We start from the raw sequence: 23,578 nt of genomic DNA, 5'->3' as shown, positions 1-23,578 counted from the left end.
TTTTTAATAGGTGTTAAAGTTTAAACGATTGAATTAGCAAATCGATTTCTAACGGAACAAATTTGGACTTCTGTCTTTTCCAGATATGAAAAAATACCCGTTGGGCCCGAATCCCACTCCACACTTCTGCTGTCGAGTATCTACGATTCCCACGCTTCTGCTATTGGAAATGCTCMAGAGATCACACCTGTGATGTTGGATTACAAGATCCACGCAGATAACAATTTGTTATACAACACACCACCATGTTATGGGATTTACATGTGTGGATTGGTGTTTGAGGATTTGTTGGCACAGGGTGGTTTGGTGGAGGTTGAGAAGAAGAATGTGAAGAAGGYTCAGATTCTGTATGATGCAATTGATGAGAGTAAARGGTTTTATCGATGCCCGGTTGAGAAATCGGTGAGATCGTTGATGAATGTGCCTTTTACGCTTGAGAAATCGGAATTGGAAGCTGAGTTTGTGAAAGAAGCTGCTAAAGAGAAGATGGTTCAACTGAAGGGGCATCGATCAGTTGGTGGAATGCGAGCTTCGATATACAATGCTATGCCTTTGGCTGGTGTTGAGAAGCTGGTTGCTTTCAAGAAGGATTTCCAAGCAAAACATGGTTAGAATTTTGGGGGTTTAGGGTTTTGTTTTTGTAGCATTTTGTTGTTGCTTGCTCTGTTTTTGATCATGCTGTTATGTTATGTTATTATTATGTCTTGTTTCTGGATCTCTTATTACCCATAGTCCTTTGGAAGAAAAGGGATGGATGAATTGGATTTCAACATGAATGCTTAGGTAGTTCTGTGATTTTATTCTGGGTAATGAATATTTCAAATGAAATGGTGGCATCTGGGTTGCTTATTGATTGAAGACTGACTAGAGTTTGAATCTTTAATTCTTTACTATCAATAGTCAATTTGGTTTTAAGAAGTGTTTATTGAAGCAAATGAAGAACCAAATAGGAATGAACTCCCTGCCTCATAGCAGGTTACAAAATGCTTATTTATACCAAGATAAGAGTGATGTTTCTAAACACTTATCTGGTAAGTGCTTAGAGTGTGTCAGTTACCTTACYTGATGAATATGATAAGGACCAAGAATCTTACCCGGTAAGAGCGAGATAATAACCAAGTGTCTATCCTGGTACGTTAAGTGCTTACCGGATAATTTGTTGCATACAATATTGTTTTGATGGACTAAAATCTTATCCGTAAGTAAATGATAGTGTTAAATTTTAAGCGCTTACCTAATAAGTTTACCTAAACGACCCCTTAGCAGCACATTTTGTGGCCCAAACTTTTCCAAGACGGGGATTCATATTCTTTAATTTTTCATTTTTGAATTTTGATAGAGATGTGAACCTCAACTATTTCAAACAGATTTTGCAAAAAATAATATTTAACAGTTGGATATATTTTGATAGAACTTTTACATCCCGCCGCATTGCGCGGGTAGACAACTAGTATATTTTAATCAATTTTTATTGATATTATATTGTGTTGTTTATAGAAACTTGTTCTGATGAGACCAAAACATATTGTCGTACTATTAAGTATGATTATGACGTGGAAGAGGTAACTACAATACTACTAACAATAATTATGATATATTTATTTATATAGTCTTTTACATAAATTTTATTTTATAGGAAGCTAAGGAAAGTGAAAGTTTGAGTTGACGAGTTTGGCCGTTTGTGAGTTTACGGTTTTGAGTCAGTAATCTAGATTATTTGTCTATTACGAATCATGATTTTAGTTAGATTATGTCTAAACTCTAGTTTATACGCAACAACGATGTTTTTTAAGGAAAATACATGAACGTAGAACGTACTTTATTATACTTCTTTCATTTAAATGTTTATAGTTTTAAAAATATTTATTTTAGCATCCTATGTTGATGTAATCAAATGAGAACCACAAAAAAGTTTTAAACCCGTGAAAATTGATTAAAAAATATTTTTTGCATGCTTTTTTCTCATAAAATGGTAAAATTTAAAATATTGTTTCACGTATATTTGTTTTATAATATGCTAGTTTCACATCAATTTGTTTTTTGCTGTATAATAACTTTATGTGTATTTTTCGTTTCACTAAGTGAACCTAAAAGAAAAAAAAATTAGTGCAGGTTTTTTTAATAGTATAAATACAAACATATGTAAAACAATAGTTAAAATAATAAATAATATAAAAAATATTTTTATATCATTTTTTACATGGCTATCATTTAATTAAAATATATTTTTTAAATTTCGTTTTCTAATTACATTTTATTTGTTACGAATAAATGTCAACTTGTTGGGGTCTCCAGAATCCAAAGGTCCAAGTCCAACAGTCATAAATAAAAGACATTTATCTCTCTTTTTCTGATTTCTGAATTTCAATGGAAATAAACGAAGAAGAGTGGGAGCTTATCAACGACGATGGCTTCGTCTACAAGCGTCTCAAGCGCCCCCGTGTTCATCCCACCGCCGCCGCCGCCCAACGGCCGGATCCTGAAGCTGAAGCCAAAGCATACAGAGAACGAAAGAAGACGGTGCTATTAAAGCTCAAAACAAAGTATCAGCAAGAGATCCACCATTGGGAAGATTTGTCGAACACCTTGAAGTCATTGCAGGACCGTACCCAAAATCAACCACCACCCACCATACTCCAAGATCAGACGGTCTCCTTTTCGCAGGAGAATTCGTCGGATTCTAGTTATCAGGAACTCACCCACACCCTCCTCGCTCAGGTATTGACCTACCCTTTAGAAATTACTATATTTCGCCTTTTAACCTTCAGAAATCGATGTAATTCAAAACCACAACGAATTTTTGTTTCCAAGGATCCGCAATTATCTTCTATTTCTAGCCCTTGTTGCCAAGTTTTTTTTTCTTAAAATTGAGGGGTTTGGAGGTGATTTGGGGGAAATTTGAATATTTTGTAGGTTGAAGCTCAAGAAGCCACCATTTATGAGGTTTCAAGATTATGTGATGTTGCTGAAGCCCTATGCAGTGCTGAAGAGCAACGGTTGATGCAACCGTATATTGATTTACCAGTTTGGCGACCGTCCCCACAAGAGTTAATGACATCACTATTAGAAGAATGAGGGTTTCAACCATGGCTGTAATCTAACTTGGAGCTACAAGAAAGGTTTCAGATTCATCTTTAGAGAAGAAACCTTGATCATAGGATAAAAAGTGGGTAAGTCTCTCTTAACCAAGAATCTTGTGTAATTTATCTTCGTTTAGTGGCCGTAGATAGATTCTGTGAATGCTGAAGATGTCAACCATGCTTGATCAGCAAACAATGAGCTACTTATCTTAGAGAAGAAATACAGTGTTAGATGTAAGGAGCTAGGCTAGGAGATTTGGTTGCTCTTGTACAAGCATTTGAATGTATTTGAGATATTGTAAAAAATGTTGATTTAGAGATTCTTGTTCACGAGTTAACTAGAGTTTCTCAAGGATTTTAAAAGCAATAGATATAACCGAAAATAGCAAAGGACACCTACGGATTATGCTTTAGCAACTCATTTCCTCCTTAAGTGAATTTAGTGAACAAAGAGGCCTGCAAATCTTGAAAATGGATTTATTATCCTTCAAGGAGTTGAGTTAAAACACCCTTACTAAGAACTGTTTCAAGAGGGAAAATAGGTTGTTAAAGCAAAAGTTCGTTGGTTTGTTTGCCGTTTTCTTGGAATGTAATAGTTATGAGATGGAGGTGTTTTTTCGAATTGACGTAACATGAAACCTATTAGAGTACGAAAGCACCATGGAATTTCCAACTAAAGAAGGTGATGGTTTCACAATAGTGAATAGATGTTCTATTCTCAAGTTCAAAACTGACACAAAGAAGGGAAATGGGATTTGATCAGAGCCCACCGAGTGTTTGATGATGCTGGTTTGATATCGAAGTGAAGGTACAACTTTCACTGGTATGATGGTGAAACCCACCTGTAAATTTGGATGTTATACCAACGCTTTTGGCCACTTGAACCATCTGTAAGTTTAGAGCACCAAAAGCATGATCAGGTAACATTTTCCTGAATCGTAATAAAGATTTTCAGATTTCAAGAAGACTCGGATTTCCCAGAATCATGTCAAGCGACTAATATTGATGAAGTTACGAACCACTTCATTGAACTGTAGTGTGTAGTTGCAGTGAATGCTGTATTAGATAAGGCATATTGCCTGCATTCCACAGTTCATTTTGGCTGTTGCCCAGTTGCCCTTATGCTATGAATTCCCTAATTGAAATTTATGTTGAACTAATATTAGTATATGTTTAGCTGGATACGCTTGATTTTGTTTTCGTATTTGTGTATGTTTGTGTTGTGTGTTCCAAGTTTCAGCTCTACAATATGTTTTTTAATCTGTCAGCAACAAGAGTGCATTTTGTACAAGGACGGGCCGGTTGAGTGAGGTAGACCGGTGAAAGGATTGTTAAAGAATTTAGGGTTTTACTTTAACACCAGTAATTTACTGATCTTATCTTATATTCTTGATTTTTGTTCTTCTATTTTAGTGCATTTGTGTTACTTAGGGATCGTTTACCAAATGCTTATTGGGTAAGGAGCTGTTTGACAGTTGCTGAATGGCCTGGTGCAGAATGATTAAGAGGCCCTCATGATATAATGTAAAATGAAATATAATTGTTTGGTAATAATTTACAATGAAATTAGGGTGCCGAATGGTTGAGAGGCTCGTGATACAAAATCATTCAAAGCGTTTTAGAACCATTAAGAGACAAGCTTTTTTTTTGTCAAACAAGATTCACCTCTTAATGATTCAGAGGGTTGTCTCTTAATAGAACTATTAAGAGGTAAACAAACAACCCCTAAATATATATCTTTTTGTCGGAGATATTTGTTCATAGAATTACAAACCTGATATGCAATTTTTAGGACAAAAAAGTTGTTAATGTTGTAATTAAAAAGTAAATAAAAATTGTAACTTGGTATTATATATGTTATCTATACTATATTATAAAATATTTGACAAAAACTATTAAAATTCATTTTTTATGTATTAAGTACTGTTTATTGATACATATTATTTACGATTCAAGATTACAAGTAAATTGTGCATTTGTACAACCTATTATATTAAAACTCTATGTTTGAATTCGTGTAATTAACTGTAGATAAACATAATCAAATACTAGATATATATCTCATTTTAAATATGAAAAATCTAAAATATGTTTAGGATAATCATTGAATTCTAATAAAATATTGATTATTATCTTTATAAAAAATGATATTATTAATGAATGACTTCATTATTAAAACCAAATTAAATTATAATAAAAAAATTTATTAAAGAAAATTATACAAAAAAAAACAAGAACTTTTAAATATTTAATTTGATTATTAAAATTGATACATTTTTTTTTCAAAATTTTGCGATACCTTCAAAATTATATTTTATTCAAAAAATAAAAACATTATCGTTTTTTCAGTACCAAATAAAATCATATTATAATATCGACGAAAATAGAATAAAACAAAATATTAAAATCGAAACATATCTCGCTGCATTGTACGAGTACTCTTCTCGTATTATCAAACTTGTTTAATTATGCCTCACATCGTTCTGAAAATTGAAATTTTTTGAACGATTACAGGGGTAAAAGTAGAAATATTACAAAATAAGAGGACTAAAATAGAAAAGCCAAACCCCACCCACCCTATTGTATCGTGGGGGTAGTGAAGAAACGGCTCCCCCCTGATTAACCGCCCTTGTTACAATTTTTTAAATATATCAATCCCCTCTAATTTATACCATATTATAAATTTTTTTTTGATAAAAACTCTTAAATTTTTTTTTTATATAAAATATTATTTATTAATAAATATCACATAAAATTTAAGATTACAAGTAGAATGTGTATAAATACATCTTATTAAAGTTTTATGTTTGAATTCGTGTAACTAATAATGGATAAACGTAATCAAATACATGATAAATATCATTTTAAATAAAAAAATATAAAATACAATTAAGATAATCATTAAATTCTAAAAAAATACTTAATTACTATCCTAAAAAAATAAATTAGTTCGTTATTAAACTTCAATTAAATTATAATAAAATTTTGAATTAAATAAATTATACAAAAACGAGAACTTTTATATAGTTAATTTGATACTAATATTGTTTGTTTTAAAAAAAATTACAATATTCAAAACCATATAAAATCACATTATAACATTAATAGACTCAAAATATAAAATGAAACATTAAAATTAAGATATATCTCATTGTATTATACGAGTAAATCTTAAATCCAACGGTCACCAAGAGAGATCCATCTGGGCTACCGATAGGAAAGAAACCTCCTCTCTTTTTTTGGGTGTTTTAATGTTTGAAGGGTATCCATTTCAATATTTGCAGACGGAGTGCATATATATATATAAATAAATAGATACAAAATCTATATCTATATATTAGAAGGTTGAATGGATCATAGAGAATGAACCCCTGAATTGGTTAGATTTTGGGGGCCATATTTGCATACGGAAACAGGGGTTTGATCAGGGTTTCTGGTAAATTCGACAACAAAAAACGAGGGTTCGATTGTGGGTGGGGGTCTCGTAATCGGCATTTAGAGGTTGTCGTTGATTTGAGACCTCATGATGGCTGACGGTTTTCCAACTTCCAAGAAGACTGACAAAATCTTTGGTAAGGTATGATGATTGCAAATCTCTTCCATTTTTGATGAATTTATCGCAATGTTCTTCACATTCTTGTTTTATAGAATCCAATCAACGTCTGTAATCCCTTTGTTTATGAATCTTTTACGTTTTCCTTTTGGTCGGTAATTGTTATTTTCTTTGTTTTAAATTTCTTTTTATCGTGGTCGGTAAAATAAAACTCAACATAAATCATTGATCTTCAAAAATGTGATCGTATTTTGAAGGTAAGCAGCAGGATGTCGAGAATCCGAAGCATGATGTCGAATCTGGATTTGCGGACGTCCGTAGTGTTGTTTTTGTTGCTTCCGTCAGCGGTTGCCGGAATCTACTTTCACGGACAGAAAGTCACCTACTTTTTAAGGCCGTTATGGCAGTCTCCACCGAAGCCTTTCATTCACATCCCTCACTACTATCATCAAAACGTATCAATGGCTTCTCTATGCCAACTTCATGGTTGGGAGCTTCGCGATTATCCCCGGAGGGTATTCGATGCCGTCTTGTTTAGTAACGAGATCGACATGCTTACGATTAGATGGAAAGAGGTCTACCCTTATATCACTCAATTCGTTCTTCTCGAATCCAACTCAACGTTCACGAGTATGCCCAAACGCCTCAACTTTGCACTCAATCGGGAAAGGTTTGATTTTATCGAGTCGAGGTTGACTTACGGCACGATTGGTGGGAGGTTTCGGAAGGGCGAAAACCCGTTTATCGAAGAGGCTTATCAACGCGTTGCTCTCGACCAGCTTCTAAGAATAGCTGGGATTGAAGACGATGATCTTTTGATCATGTCGGATGTTGACGAGATTCCGAGCGCGCATACCATCGATCTTTTGCGATGGTGTGATGGCCCTCCGCCAGTCGTTCATCTGAATTTGAACAACTATTTGTACTCTTTCGAGTTCAATTTGGATCATAAAAGTTGGAGAGCTTCCGTTCATCAATATCGAAAGGGTAAAACAAGATATGCTCATTATCGGCAGAGCGACTACCTATTGGCGGACTCGGGATGGCATTGTAGTTTCTGCTTTAGAGAGATCAGTGATTTTGTGTTCAAGATGAAAGCCTATAGTCATACCGATAGAGTGCGATTTTCTCATTATCTCGACCCAGAAAGGATTCAGGATGTGATTTGCAATGGTAAGGACTTGTACGATATGCTTCCCGAGGAGTACACTTTCCGGGAGCTCATCGGGAAGATGGGTCCCATCCCTCATTCATATTCGGCAGTTCATCTCCCTATGCATCTGTTGAACAATGCTGAAACATACAGTTATCTTTTGCCCGGAAATTGCATCCGAGAAGATGGTTGAGTTTTCCGGTGCCCCGCCCTGCTTATTTTAACTTGAAGCGTCCATGGATTCAGGGGTGTTTACTTGTACATTATCGTCCCCCCAACACCGCCATGCCACCACCACGGTTAGCGGTCATCCAGGCTGTAGAGGTGTTTATCAACTGTTGTTTTTTGGTTAAATTTTACGTGCAGTTTATATGTATTGTTTTCTTTGAACCATTGCTGGAATAGATACCCATTTTCTAGACACTTGCCAAAATGAACATTCTATAAACATCCTTGATCCATGAGTCACAAATTACCAAATACATATTATACGAATTCTGAGGCCATAATAGATAACAAATGACAAAACTGAAGCCTTACGACGCTTGATCATCATCGTCCGTTAATTCAAAAGAGAAGTCCATAGCATCGTACCTTCAGTCTTTTTCAGGATTTGCACAAAATAACCGAATGAGATCAGTTTCATCCTCTATAACCGCTCTAACCACCCAAAAATGCTGTCTTGTGATGAAAACTGCAAGTCCTGTACATACGTCATAACGAAAAGTTGATGAACATGTGATTTTATTTCAAAAAAGAATTCAAAGTGGCTAGAAAAAGATGGTTCAGGCTTACAGCAAGGCTGAAATCAGGTGGAGTACCCATGTCCAGGTTATCAAGATCAGCAATTCCAGAAGTTGCACCTTTAGTTGTTCCTGAAGTATCATTGGTAGAGCCAGGTTGCGGTCCATGATTTGGCCTCGAGTCACCAAGAAGGGCGTAAGCATCAAAATCCTCATTGCAGAACAACGAATCATCAAATGCATCTAAATCAATCGCTTGTGAGTCGTCTTCCCAAATGGGTAACTCCATATTACCCGTCCTTCCAGTATTAGAAGAGGAAGGAAGGTATTTATTCTCAACATTCCAACCCGATTCCTGATCCAACATCAAGTAACAGCAGTCAGCATTTGTCACAAGAAAACACCAAATACTAAAGTGGGGCCTTGTTTTTTTTTGGGGGGGGGGGGTGTTTAAGAACGAAAAACATCAACCTGTTGTGGTGATTGGAGAATATAGTCAGTGGTGGCATCTTCACAAGAAACAGACTTTCCGGGCCTACATGGATCAGGAGCATCGGTCTCTGGAGTCCTTGGACTAGTTTGGGTCATCCATGCATCTAATTCATCAGTCAGAAAATGGTTATCAGTCTTTTCGGTCTGTTTCTGTGGCTGATAGAATATCTTTGAGACGACATATTGACCCTCCTTTTCATCTTCAATCGCTCCTAAATAGTATTCATGCATGACCCAGTTCAATTTACAAGGCTTGGAACCCCCACCAGCAGTCCCATAAAGGACCATTATCTTCTTGCATCCGATCTGAACTCCATTCTGCATAACAGCTTTTGTCTTGCCAGTTTTGTGCCAGCGAACATCCTTTGTCAAACCAGATTCGTTGCAAATCCTGCGACGTTTCCTTTGACCGGTAGTATATGCATTTTTGGTCCTATAAAAGAAATGGATACTGTTTCCATCTTTTGTAGCACCTATCAGAAAATAAGCCAAAAGGGTTAAAAGTCAAACATCAGTTTTGTCAACTCACAAGCCAAATGACTATGAACAGAATTAAATTTTCATAAATCACTTCAGAAGGAGTAAAAAGATGGAGGACAAAAAATAAGAACATTATTGTTCAATTGCCACGCCTGGAATACACACCAGAATTTGCTGATTTTTGCAGTTTCGACAAGCATTTTTAGACTACAGAAGTTAATAAAAGCATTGCATCGTAAGTACGCTGCTCACCTGGAAGATTTTCAGGATGTTTGTAGCATATTCCATCGTCTACATCAAGTGTAGGGATGAATTCATCAATGAATTGGTGTGGCTTTTCATTCCCAACGCCACATTTGGCTGCCAGATGTTCTAAGAGCTCGACATCAGTGGGTTCAAACTTCACACCAACGGGGAGCCCAGGCCACTCAACGGACACCTGCAAAGTGAAATGCATACAAGAGGTGAACTTTTCAATTGCAGAAGACAGTTATATTTATAAAAAACCATAGTTGTGACTGATTATGAAAAGTTGGAAAGATTCATCATTGCTTCAGCTACTTTGTTAGGTTTCTTACATCACTATTATCAATCCTGCAATGGCATTGCGGGCATTCCCTGTTTGCTCCACAGTCTTTGATTTGATGTACCAAAGGAAGACTAGAAGTCTTTACCTTCCTTGCAATACCTCTACCATCAACAATCCAACTTCTAGCATATTCAAAACATAAATTTACATTAGTGGCATAACCAACTTTTGTTGAAAAGGAGTAATGTAATAGCATAGAACCATCATACTCCTTTCATCCAAAAAGAAATATAGTTGGACAAAGGTGGCTGCTTCAATAATTATCATCAATATATATATCATAATGACCCACCAAATGGGTGGAAATCTGATTTTGGGTTATTAGCTAAAACAGAAAGAAATAAAAAGAAATTGGCCTTTTTAAGAATACAATACATAGGGTAAATATTTCCATTTGAAATCACCAACTAGTACATTTGTTGTTGTTCTTCTTAAACATGACCCCAAAAATTCTTACATATATATGGAATCATTTATCAACACTTTATCTTGGTCAAAAAGAGCATCACTGATTCTAAAAACTCCCATATTCTAATAAGAGAAATTGACCAAAATGGTCATTTCTCTTACATGGATTGGTCCTCCTAGTCATTCCTCTCCCGGCTTTACCCAAATGTCACTACCTCTGCAAGTGGTACCTCTCCCACTTGCGGACCTATCTAAAATACAAAAAAAAAATTACAATTTGTACCTAGATCCGCAGGTTAGGGAGGTGCCACTTGTGAGTTTTCTTTTGTCTTTTAACTAGGTCTGCAAGTGACATTTGGGTAAACCAGGGAGAAGAATGACCAGGAGACCGTTTCATGAGAAAGAAATGGCTATTTCGCCCAATTTCCTTTCTAACAGGGACAGAAAAAGTTTCCTACTACTGTAGGGTCTAAAAAGCATTTGATCGAAAAAGGAAACCCCCTTTAACATGCATCAAAACCCTCTATTGTTTACAAATTGCACATATTCTGCGATCTTTGTTCTACATCAAAAAAAAAGGAAACCCGTTCAAGTCTAGAGCAGAAATCACGTAAGGAATCTAATCTTAAGGATCCATTGATTTGATAAGGTACTCCCTCTATAGAAATAGAGTAACTCAATGCTCACATAAAAGTAGAAGCAGCTGATACACACACGACTTACATCTATCTTCCATATGCTGGATACGAACAATCATAAATAAGAAGCGACCATTAATATTGGATTGATTCACCACCACAAGGGTCTGGTGCACTCGTGTGCTTGAGACTTGAGCGCGTGTTTGAAATCAATAATCAATCATTCAATCACACACACATAGAGCAGAGAACTAGCTGGGTTTTAACGGGTAAGGCTATACTAAACCCCTAGATAAAAATCATCCCAGACGACGATCGGAAAATCCTTTTTCTGGGAAACTAAACCCCCAAAAACAGGATCCAGAAGGAAGAGAAATCAAAGGGTTTATAACATCAATAGCACAAAATCACTTACTTGGCCATTCCTGGAAGGTAGAATCGGTGCAAGATTGTTCAACATTTGACAGAGAGATTGAGAGGAAGAAGGTGCCGGTGAGTGTAGCGCAATTTCCCTTCTCTCTCTCTAGACAACCAAGTTATGTAGTGAGAGTGTGTTGGTTTGTATGCGCGTGAGGGTGGAAAAAGACATATGCGAGCGGGAAATCAAAGATACGACTCCCGAGCCTCAGGTTCGCTATACATCACATATTTTTACATTTATGGTCCCTGTGATTTTCCGTTTTACACGGTTTTCGTCCCTAAAGTTTAAAAACAAGAGGTTAGTTTGTGAAAATGCTCGAAATTATCACCCATTCTAACGGTGGTTGATTTTTAGATGTTGAGTGAGGGGAATTATAGTCTTTTCTTATTTTCTCTCGTTTTTATGTCAATACAAATATATATTTTATATATAGAAATACATTATATTTAATGTGCATATACGCACGCATGCACGATCATATACACACAGAGCCACAGACTCAATTTCAACGAAGTTTCTAGCAACACTCTACCTTCCTCGTGTCCGACAAAGTCTTAGGCGTGCCTCATCTTGGAACTTCGATTGAACACCAACCAACTCCCTTCCCAATGAGCAATGAACATCTAACAAGTCCTTACTGATAAACACTCACGCCTTCCTTTATCGTGGTTTCTCTACATATTGTTATCCTTAACCACCACCACCGTTGTTCCTTACGTAAAAGACCCATAAGAAGCAATCAAAAATAGCCCTCTCGGATAAATCAAATCCAATTTTTTTTATTTCTTGGTATATCTCTTTCTTCTGCACCGTTCACCTTGCTAAGTAGAAAACTTTGAAAATTAAAGATTTTTTTTTGCTTCAACAGTTATGAAAAATGGTGTGTTGAAATAGAGGGAAAAAAAATTAAATGGAATCTCTAAATTTGGAGAAATTTCTGAAACTATATTGAAGATAAATAAATAATATATTAATTCCTTTCTAAAATTAAAATGTATTAAAATTAAATTTGTATAAGAGAAAATTAATATTTTATTAATATAATTAATGTTAGAATTATTAAAATAGAGTAACTGTTGGAGTTGAACATCATTTTTCATGAAAATTTTAACTTTTAATAATCTATTACATAATTATTATAACATAGTTGTTGAAGATGCCTTCAAAATACCGTTTAGTTAATAGTGTTAAAGAAAAGTGTTAATTCTAAATATTTTTATAAACCACAATGGTTAAGTTGTAGTTTTAAAATTGTAACAAAATAAAAATAAAAAAAATGTAATTTACTCTAATTTATAAGAAAAGGTCTTGCTTTTTTGACCTTGACCATAGAACTTATAACGCAAAGAGTTAAATGTAAATTTGGTCCCTGTAGTTTGCATAAATTAACGAGTAATATCCTTAGAAAGAACTATTAACGAAAGACGTCCTTGTATTCTTATTTTTATAACGAATATAGTCCTTTCTCTAACTCTTTCAGTTAAGTTTTCGTTAGTGAAAGGTAACTTTGTTTACTTACCGCCCTCTTTTCTCAACTTAATTTTTAATAACATATCTGGTCTCTTAAACTACTTTTCATTTTGTAATATATTTGGACCCTCAAACTAATTTACATTATTATAACAAATTTGGTCTCTCAAACTATTTTTTATTTTTATAACAGATTTGATCTTTCTCTCAACCTTTATATTTAGGATTTGGTCATTTCATTTAATTAATAAAACTTGGTGGCATAAACATATATTTTCTAAATATAATTAACAAAATAATTAAATAAATTTTGAAACTTAGATTTTGCCATGAAATATCTGATTTTTCAAAAATATAACTTCAATTAAATCTTTTAACTCAAATAAAACATAATTTTGATAAATATTTTTTAATTAGTTGAAAATTAAAAAAACCCGATGATATATTAAATAACAAGACATAAAAATATAAGTTTAAATAATTTAATAAAATTAATTAATAAAAAAAATATATTACAGTTACATAACATATAAAAATACAACTTTAACTTTTATATACATTAAAAATGGTTATAATTAATAAACTAATAAATATATAAAAATATTATAATTTAACATTAGCTGATCGAAAATTATTAGTGTTATTATGACGTGTTAAGTTAAATCACTAATATATCATAATAAAACTAATAATCTTTAACCGATTAGTGCTAAATTATAATATTTTTATATATTTATTAATTATAATTATAACTAAAATTCAAAATTATACTCTATTTGATCTACAGGATTTTGTGGAAATCATATTTTTTAAAAGAAAATATTTCATGGCAAAATTTAAGTTTCTAATTTTATTTAATTACTCTGTTAATTATATTTATAAAATATACGTTTGTGCACCAAATTTTATTGGTTAAATGGAGGGATCAAATCCTAAAGTTGAAAATTGAGGGAGGATCAAATTTGTTATAAAAATAAAAAATAGTTCAAGAGACCAAATATGTTATAATAACGTATATTAGTATGAAGAACCAAATATGTTACAAAATGAAAAGTAGTTTGAACGATTATATATGTTATTGAAAATTAACGTTGAAGAAAAATGATGGTGAATAGACAAAAATACCCTCTCACTAATGGAAACTTAACTAAAAGAGTTAGATGAAGAACTATATCCATTATAAAAATGAAGCTAATCACAAGGATGATGCATGATTGGTTTGAGTTTGGCTCCAAAGGTCAAAAGTACCAGGAGATTTCATACTAAAATCCAAGGAGGAATAAAAATCCTCTTGTGGTCACGGAAGTTCTAATACGGTGACTTTGGGCTATCTGCAAAGCAGGTGGTCGTCCTGGGATTAGTCGGCTCGCACAGCGGGTTGGATATCCATGTTAATAAAAAAATAAAAAATGAAACTATAAGAACCGTCTTTGATATAATTCTTTTCAGGGATCTTACTCGTTAATTTATGTAAGTTACCAAATTTGTATTTAACTCTAACATAAAAGAATAATGGAATTTTAGATTATAAATAAAAGTGATTGGTTGTTTATATTAAAAATATCATATATGTTAACAGATAATTAAATAAATCTATGAAAATGCTATTTTAATTAAAAAATGCTTTATTTTTTTAAAGGTATTTTAAATGTGATTTCTTAATATGATATAAAACTAGAAGGATACTCGCATAATATAACGAGATATAACTTACTTTTAATGTTTCGTTTTATTTATGTTGATATAATACGTTTTTAGTGGTTTTGAGAAATATATAATGTTTTTATTTTTGAATAAAAATATAAATTTAAATATATCATAAAAATTTGGAAAAAAAATATATCAATAATTTACTATTTAAAAATATGATTTTTTATGTAATTTTTTTAATTAAATATTTTATTTAGATTTAACAACGACTATCGTTTAATAATATATTTTTTATAAATWTRATAATTAAATATTTTGTTATAACTAATGATTATTCTAATTATATTTTAGATTTTTTTATTTAAAATAAGATGTTTATTTCGTATTTAATTATGTTTATTTATAGTTAGTTACACAAATACAAAAATAAAACTTTAATAAATCATACTTACATATAATTTATTTATGATCTTTAATTTTAAATAACATGTATTAATAGATACTACTTTATACATAAAAATAATTTTTAGGAATTTTTATTAAATATTTTATAATATAATATATAAAAATACGAAATCACCCAACATGAGTAAGGACCGTTTACCAAGCCTAGTTCCGAATCTATGATCTAGAACTTGCCTGGTGAAAATGGGTCAATGTTTGTGGGACCAAGAAGTCAACTTCTTTTCCAAGTAACCAACGTGGACACATATCCCCTCTGAACTTAATCAATATGACAAAGCTAGTACTCCTTCTTTAACTATTATCATAGTAGTCTCCGTAACTTTGAACAATTTACACAAGTGACCCCTGAACTCTGCTTAAGACCAAAGACAGTTACTTGGGGATATCTTTTTGATAAATGTTAGTTGAAAACTGCAAAATGATAAATAAATGATCTATTAATAATCATTCAATTCCAACAATTCATAATCTAAAACCACAAGGGTTGTGGCGTAATGGTTGAAGTCTTGGGGAATGTGTTGGAGTATCTCATCCGTCGATCAAATACAAACCATTAAATTTGTACAAACTGTGCAAATGACCATCTTCCGTCGATTTCATTGTTTAATCTTATAATATTATAAAATTTGGATTTATATAACCAAATACAAACTTCAGAATATATTTTTATTAACCGATTATTTTAAATAATTATTACATATAATATGAATAATAACAAAGTTGTTTAATTTTACATATCCTAATTAATTAATAATTTATCAAAAAAATAATTTAAATATTTTATTAAGATTAATTATCGAAATTTTATTTATTTATCAAAGAAAATAAATACAACTTTAATTTTTATATAACTTATAAAACATTTTAAAAATTGTTATGTCTACTTCTATTATTTATATATATAATATAAAAATAATTGTATGATAAATGATAATTTTAAATAATTTATAGTCAACAAGTAAAATTAAAAAAAGACTTGACAAAATTACACGAGTAATTTAAAAAAAGTAGCTATTTTTATGAAAAGCCATGTCTATTCATTATCCAAATACGATGAACAAAACAACACTGGATGATTATTTTTAATGCATTTATAGTCTCATAATTTGTTTAAAATCGCTCAATTCTTTCGAACGATGCAGTTATTTTAACATATTTACTGAGGAGCAGTTTACCATCACTAACCAGGTAAGCATTTACCGGATAAAATTATCGACCGTCAAAACGATATAGTAAAATTGTTGGTAAAACGCCTCTTACTCGATAAGTGCTATCGGGATAGAGTCACCCGCTCACTTACCGGATAAAGTTCTGCGTCATATGCTCACGTGGTTAGCGTTTGGTATACGACTCCTAAATAATTGATAGTTTATGATATAAACTAAATACAATTGTTAAAAGCATAAGAGAAGTTGGATTCAATTCTACAGCTTCTCCATCAAATGCTAACACAAAGTCGTAATGCACCCAACTCTTTTTGCTCCTTTTTAACTGTATGCACAAGTGTGTTCCAAGCTCTCCTCCTTCCACCATTAACAATACTGATAAAAGCAGGAGAAAATACCTGTACGGCTATTTCCCTTGGCGGTTTTTGGTGTTTCCTCGTCCGTTTTCGCAATTAAGGTGCTTGTACCAGGAGAATCGGGAGAAAATACGGTATTCTGACAAGTGAAAATCCGAGGTGGGATTGCTGTGGGCATGGGTTCGGGGGGGAAGTTAGCAGACAAATAATGAAGAAGCATCTGTATTATTTGACCGAAGTTTGGCCGACCATTTGGATCCTCCTTCCAACAAGATGTCACGATTAAAGCCAAATCTTCAGGGAGCCCATCAGCACTCGGCCTCACATTCTGTTGTACAACAAAACCGACACGAATCAAAAGGCTGAGATTTGTTCTATAAATAAAACTTCATTATATTTCAGAAGAAAAGATGGTTGAATAAAATGATTTCAGATGGCACGTACGTACCTTGAAAGCAGCAGCATAAGCCGCCTGAAGATTTGACATGCCCTCAAATGGTAACTTATTGTGTATGAGCTCCCACAACACGATTGCAAAGCTGTAGGCATCGACCTTGTGGTTATAATGCTTCTTCTCACCTTGCCTTAGTGTTACAGTGCTGTAAAGCTACAAACATATAACAAAAACTGGTTTTTCAATGCACAAGAAACTCCAATTTAGGAGAAATATAGAGGTAACTAAATCTAAAACATGAACTATTTAAAAGTGGTTACCTCCGGAGCCATCCAACGATAGGTTCCAGTTTCAGCGGTCATCATCTCCGTTAAAGATTCTTCTCTCGCCAAACCAAAATCAGCAAGTTCCACAATTTTGTGATCTGCTGTCAGCAGCAGGTTTTCTGGAAACAATAATTAGATGAAAATTTATGAACTAATTGAAATGGAGAGAAGCATAATCGGAAGTAAACAAGCAGACTCATTTGAGTACAATCTTGAATTTCTTTAACAGAGTGCAGTGAGATCAACTCAATGAAGCTTTAGTTAGAACAGAAAACAAGCTGACACAAGCCAAACCAGAATCTCTTCTTTACCACAAAGTCCATACAAGACTGTTACTACAATAAAAGTTGGTTCCACCAAATATGTCTAAATGTCCTAATATACTTCTTTATAGGAAGCAATTGTGTGTCTTATATAAAACTGTCACAATAGGATGATAGGACGTACTAGGCATCCTAACAAGTTGTTTAGGACTCTCTTGAATTAAAGTGTGTTGTTAGCTTTTTTTAGCACACTTTTGAGAAGTGTTCTATAAAGGGCACTTGTTTTTTTTTAAGACCTCTTTGTCAAATAATGTCACTTAAAAATAAAACGTTTTATTTTAAAAAGTGTCTTAAAAAACTTGTTAGGATGTGCAATAACATCTTATCAACTTATTGTAACATCTACACAATAGGACGTAATAGTTTGGTCCTATAAAATTAAGTGCAAAAAACAGTCTATTAGGACATTTAGACGTATTTGACATCCTATAAACCCGATTTTGTTGTAGTGAGTGCTGAATCCTAGACAATCGAAGATGTGTTTCTACAATATAATCATCTGCATTTGTTTAAATTATAGTACCAAATCAGTTTTACAATAGAATCCCCACTTTAAGTGATCCCACAATGAGAAGGATGATAATGAGGAACAAGTGAAGGGCAACTTACCAGGTTTTAAGTCACGGTGAATGATCCCGTGTGAGTGTAAGCATTCCATTGCACGAGCTATATCAAGTGCAAACCCTATAGCAACTCGTGTATCCAGTCCCCTTGGCCGCATATTCACCAAGTATTTCCTTAATGTTCCACCAGTAAGAAGCTCAGTTACTATCACCATCACTGGTTCCTTGCATGCTCCAATAAACTGTGAATTAGAGTAACATGTATGGATGGTTTTATATACAGGATTTGACATTCAATATACGATCTTATTGCTTTGATCATATCAACACACTACCTTTACTAAGTTCTTATGTCGCACTTTCGACAACATAGCAATTTCTCTTCCAAATCGGCCATCAATTTTTGCATTGTTCTCAGAAGTATCACCTTTGTTTAAAATTTTAATTGCAACGTTCTGGTTCTTGTATCTGGGAAAATGCATAAAATCAAGAAGATCAACAATGTCAGCTTTAGCAACTCGATAAACAACTTATTCTATGCTAACAATGCAATTCAGTAACTCAGAAAGATTGTAACAGACATCAAATTATTATGATTAACCGAGCATCTTAGCAAGCAGATTTCTCAAATTCAAGAACATGATATGCATCTTCGCAGTTAGTTAATATGAAATTCTAAACTGTGGTTTTTTTTTAAACGATTTGATTCTGATGAAGAAAAAAGTGGACTTACTTTCCCTCATAGACCTTGGCATGTGCACCCTCTCCGATCTTTGGACCGACAAAAAGCAGCTTTGGATCAATCAACCACTTGGCTTCCAAGTTAAACTCCCCTGCCGAATAAAACCCACTTCCAGATCCCATTTCCTTGTACCGTATCTCTAAAATCTCGTTGAGGATGTAACACAAACACCTTACAATCAAAATTTCCAAGACCACATTTTGAAGTAAGAGCCGCAACGAGAAAGATCAATTGCAAGTGAAGAAGTCCAGGGGAAGAGACACTTGAGCTTCAAATTCAATGGCGGAGAATCCTACTAAGATCATTCACAGAATCAAGAAGTTGGAATCAGAATGGGTTTGTTTGTAAATTGTAAGAGAAAACAGAAAAGACCCATTACAGAAGTTTGTGTAATGAATCAGAGCATATGAATGGTGGTTGGGAAATGGGAATACAAAAACAAAAGGTCAAACGAGAAAAGGAAGAGAGCATTAAAAGGAAAGAAGAACCCAGATAAGTAGTTGAATTAAAGAGAGTATATTGAAGGCTCTATTTGAGGGAGATGGGCAGAGATTGAGGAAGGGAATTGGGAGAGTGTGTCAGTGTGTGGATTATTCAAGTCATTAAAAATAATTAGGTGAGAAAAGGCCAAAGTTGATGGCGTAAAGTGGCAAGATTTGGGTTATGCGACACGTGGTTCTAGATTATTTATTCCTTCAAATTTATCTAAAACATCGTCTTCCATCTTTTAAAAATCAAATTATTTATTTTATTTATATTGTCGAATAAATAAGTCGATTATCTTACTCCAAAATAATGTATTTCTTTATTATAAAATATAATAAATTACTCATTTAGGTTTGTTGATTAAATGTGCATTCTTTTATTTAGCTAGAAGAGTACTCGATTTTTATTTTTTGGTCTCTATTGATGTTATAATATATATTTATGTGGTTTTGAGCAAGCAGTGCCGTCTTTGGGGGAGGACAGTACGGACGCACACCCAGGGCCCAAAAATATCAGGGACCCAAATATTTTTCTTTTAAAATACAATAGTTGTTTAAAAGAATTTAATAAATTAAAGAAACACAAAAAATTATAGCATATAATAAGAGGCAAAAAAAATTAGTAGATAACAAGAGCCCAAAAATATATCAATTAATTACATTGGCGAAGAAAAATAAAAAAAATTAATTGATTATTCATTATATGTTATTGTTTATTGTCTTTCTAATTTTTTTATCTTCAACAAGATCCAATGATACTGGTTATTACTATCTATATATGCTTGATTATTTGTGTGCTTCAACAATTCAACGTTAAGATCATGTGTTTGTTATTGTTATATATTTTTGTTGGATATTTTCATCAATTTGTGCTTCTATTGACTATTGCTATTTGGTTATGTTGTTTTAATTATTTTTGTTGACTATTGTTATCTATTTTTGCTTCTACATAATATATTTTACTATTGTTTGACAATCAATCTATTGTTCTTATAATTTATGACGTATTTCATGGTTTTGTGATTAAATAATAATTTTTTATAACTAGATGTATTTTAGTAATTTCTCTTATATATGTTATGTTCCGTAAACTTTTGATCTTAACATCTTATTTTAGTTGAGCACAAAAAGAAGAAAAATAAAATTTAAATATTTTCATCGATTGTTTGACTTATGTATCTTTCATTTGGATTCTACTACACCACAAAATTCTATTTAAGTGATTAAACAATCATTTGTTGAGCTTGCATATTATATGTTTAATTCATTATTTATTTTTATTGGATCTCAATTGATCATCCTTTCTTTCATATTCTTATCGATTCTCATTTGTCTACTTGTCTAGAAAACCTTGATAATCTTTTTTATTTATTGATATTTCATTGACCCTCACGATTATTTCATTCACACGAATTTTCTTTTTGTATCAAAATAATACATATTTCTTGTTATGAACTAAAAGAGATTCATACTTTTTATAAAATTTATCAACCATAGTTTATATACTTTTGGTTTCAAATTACCTAATAAGAAGTACGTAAATTTAAGTACTCTTTTATATATCTATAATAAATTTACTAAGATTTATTTCTTTAGTAAATTATCAACATTTCTTGTACTCAATTTTATACTAATGAAAACATTTATTGAATTTTTTCCGTACTTACTGAGTGTCACTACAAGAAAAGTGAGCTTTAACGATGTGCCTTTTAGCGATGACATGTTTTCACCACAAGTTATAACAACGACATGTTGTAATATACTCTTTCTGATGATAAAATGGACTTTTAGCGATGACAAAGGTCGTTGCTAAAAGCCTTGTTTATTGCAGTAGACCCTATTTTTATGTTCGTCCATGACCTATAAAATGTCAGGAACGGGCCTGTGAGCAAGTTGTGTTTACGCATAATTTATTTGCGATCTTGAATTTTAAGTAATATACATCAAAAAACAGTATTTCATGTATAATAAATGATTTTTAAGAGTTTTTGTCAAATAATTTAAAATATAATATAAATTACTTTAGTTTTATAGAATATATCATAAGTCAGAGGTGGTCATTACATCAACTTTTTGAGTAAATATAGGTCTGTTTATCAAATGGTTATTATGTAATATTTATTAGGTCATTTACTTTATTGGATGAGTATGTTAAGGACTAATATCCTAAATTACTTGGTTAGAGGCATTTCGAAAATCGAGGTTCTTAACGTGATTGAGGGAGAAGACATTTATCCTATTAATGATTACCGATGAGAGATGATTAAGAACAATCGATTTTGATGGTTGAGAATGTTACCCGATAAGATAATTGAGGATAACAACTCTTTATCGTTAGACATTTACCCAATAAACAATTGGGGGTCGTTTACTAAGCACTTACTTGGTAAGTGTTTACCGGATAAATTTTCTCATCGGATAAACATGAGAAGGGCTAAGAATCTTACCGGGTAAGAGCAACGAGAAGGAGGAAAAGTCTTACCCGGTAAGTGAGGATGACGACTCTTATCCAGGTAAACGTTTACCCAGTAAATTATTGTATTCTATATGTTTTGATGTACTAAAATCTTATGCATCAAAATAAATTATAGTGTTGACTCCTATCGATAAACGCTTATCGGGAAAACGGCCCCTTGGTAAACAAGAAGTTAGTTTCATTTAAAGAACAACAGTAAAATCATTGAGTTATTAATTGTTTTAAAAAAATGATTGACTAGCTAGCTCGAATTCATGAATTAAGATGATTATGAACGTGATATTTGGTTCATAAAATGGAATATGTCAGAATTAGAATCTGTCAAATGATTTGAAAATAATACTTATTAGAAATAATGATTTCTCTTCAATTCAGATCAAGATAGACCATACCCTAATAATTGGATGTGAACTTTTCGGTTTTGGGTACTTAGCTTTATCAAATGAATACGAACATCTTTCAAAATTTCAAATGGATTTGCTGAAACTTGTTAGCGGATGGTGGTAAAAAAAAAAACTCGTGATGCTTGTGTTAACAGTGTTTGGATTGTGATAGCGATTGAACTGAGGATAGTGGTGATCGACGGTTGACTGACTATAGTAGTGAGCGATCGTTGAACCGGCTATCGAGAGTGGTGGGACTCTTAGCGATGATGGTCGACAAGGTTGAAGATATGGAGAAAAATGACGAAGTATATCAATATGATTGTCACACCATCAATAAGTTAAAAAATATTTAATTTTATTTACCTTCAAGCCATAACTTACCTATGGCACATTAGGTTTTTTACTTTGCCATAAACCCTTAAATATGACTTCTAAAAATACATTCTTCAAATCAAAAAATAAAACAAGATACGTTCTATTTTAATGCAATTTAAACCCAACAACACTCATAAAAGATATTTCATTTTTAAAATGTTCATTTTTTTAATAAATAGCCCATATTATTGTTTAGAGATGGCCAAATGGACCCGGCCCAGGCCTAGGAGAGGGATTGATTTGGGATCGGCTTAGCCCGAGACCGATTGGTACCGGTTAAGGACCGGTTACGTTTTTCGTCAAAAAACCCAGTTTGGCGCAACCCGGGACTGGTTATGGGCCCGGCCTGCCGAGACCGACCCGATTTTTTAGAAAAAAAATGTATTTTTAATTTTTTTAAACTTTCTAAGCGTATTTGATTGAAAATGAAATAAAACGTATTTTTTAAGTGTATTTGATTGTAAACCAATTATAAAACTACAACAAAACGTATCTTTTAAGTTTATTTGATTGTCTCAATTACATGTTTTAAAGTGTATTAGAAATTTAGAATAACACTAAAAGGGTACTCGCGCAATACACCGAGATACGTCTCAATTTTAATGTTTCGTTTTATTACGTCGATATTATAATACGATTTTATGTAGTACTGCAAAATGTGAATAAAATATAAATATGAATGTATCATAAAACTTTGAAAAAAAATGTCGATTTTAGAATCAAATTAAATATTTAAAAGTTCTTGTTTATTTTTGTATAATTTCTTTGATTCAATTTTTTTTATTATCTATACTATATTATAAAGCATTTGGCTAAAAGTCTTAAAAACTCTTAAACTCTTAAA

At 32.6% G+C, this 23,578-nt stretch overlaps 5 protein-coding genes across 5 annotated transcripts; 3 read left to right on the top strand and 2 right to left on the bottom strand.

Annotated features, from left to right (window-relative positions):
- The first annotated feature begins 6 nt into the window (after positions 1-6).
- On the top strand, positions 7-855 carry LOC112526144 (phosphoserine aminotransferase, chloroplastic-like). The gene has a single exon (XM_025136543.1). The coding sequence runs from the start codon at positions 193-195 to the stop codon at positions 610-612; it is 420 nt and encodes a 139-aa protein (XP_024992311.1). The 5' UTR covers positions 7-192; the 3' UTR covers positions 613-855.
- A 1,512-nt stretch (positions 856-2,367) lies between these two features.
- On the top strand, positions 2,368-3,393 carry LOC112524137. The gene is made up of 2 exons (XM_025133813.1): positions 2,368-2,718; positions 2,914-3,393. Exons 1-2 carry the CDS (start codon positions 2,368-2,370, stop codon positions 3,073-3,075), a joined length of 513 nt encoding a protein of 170 aa, XP_024989581.1. The 3' UTR covers positions 3,076-3,393.
- A 3,176-nt stretch (positions 3,394-6,569) lies between these two features.
- On the top strand, positions 6,570-8,094 carry LOC112515716. The gene is made up of 2 exons (XM_025122627.1): positions 6,570-6,657; positions 6,891-8,094. The coding sequence occupies exons 1-2, from the start codon at positions 6,604-6,606 to the stop codon at positions 7,977-7,979; spliced, it is 1,143 nt and encodes a 380-aa protein (XP_024978395.1). The 5' UTR covers positions 6,570-6,603; the 3' UTR covers positions 7,980-8,094.
- A 116-nt stretch (positions 8,095-8,210) lies between these two features.
- LOC112515706 (SUPPRESSOR OF GAMMA RESPONSE 1-like) lies at positions 8,211-11,638 on the bottom strand. Its single transcript, XM_025122615.1, has 6 exons — positions 11,552-11,638; positions 10,080-10,212; positions 9,754-9,940; positions 9,001-9,494; positions 8,582-8,884; positions 8,211-8,489 (listed from the first exon to the last, which is right to left on the bottom strand). The coding sequence occupies exons 1-6, from the start codon at positions 11,557-11,559 to the stop codon at positions 8,436-8,438; spliced, it is 1,179 nt and encodes a 392-aa protein (XP_024978383.1). The 5' UTR covers positions 11,560-11,638; the 3' UTR covers positions 8,211-8,435.
- Positions 11,639-16,375: 4,737 nt separating this feature from the next.
- Positions 16,376-19,526, bottom strand: LOC112526798 (serine/threonine-protein kinase STY13-like). The gene is made up of 6 exons (XM_025137221.1): positions 19,004-19,526; positions 18,606-18,738; positions 18,317-18,512; positions 17,379-17,503; positions 17,113-17,271; positions 16,376-16,992 (listed from the first exon to the last, which is right to left on the bottom strand). The coding sequence occupies exons 1-6, from the start codon at positions 19,132-19,134 to the stop codon at positions 16,675-16,677; spliced, it is 1,062 nt and encodes a 353-aa protein (XP_024992989.1). The 5' UTR covers positions 19,135-19,526; the 3' UTR covers positions 16,376-16,674.
- Between the last annotated feature and the right edge of the window lie 4,052 nt (positions 19,527-23,578).

Source organism: Cynara cardunculus (assembly GCF_001531365.2).
Source record: "Cynara cardunculus var. scolymus isolate 2C chromosome LG 1, CcrdV1, whole genome shotgun sequence".
Lineage (NCBI taxonomy): Eukaryota > Viridiplantae > Streptophyta > Magnoliopsida > Asterales > Asteraceae > Cynara > Cynara cardunculus.
This window is presented reverse-complemented; position numbering and strand designations above follow the sequence as displayed.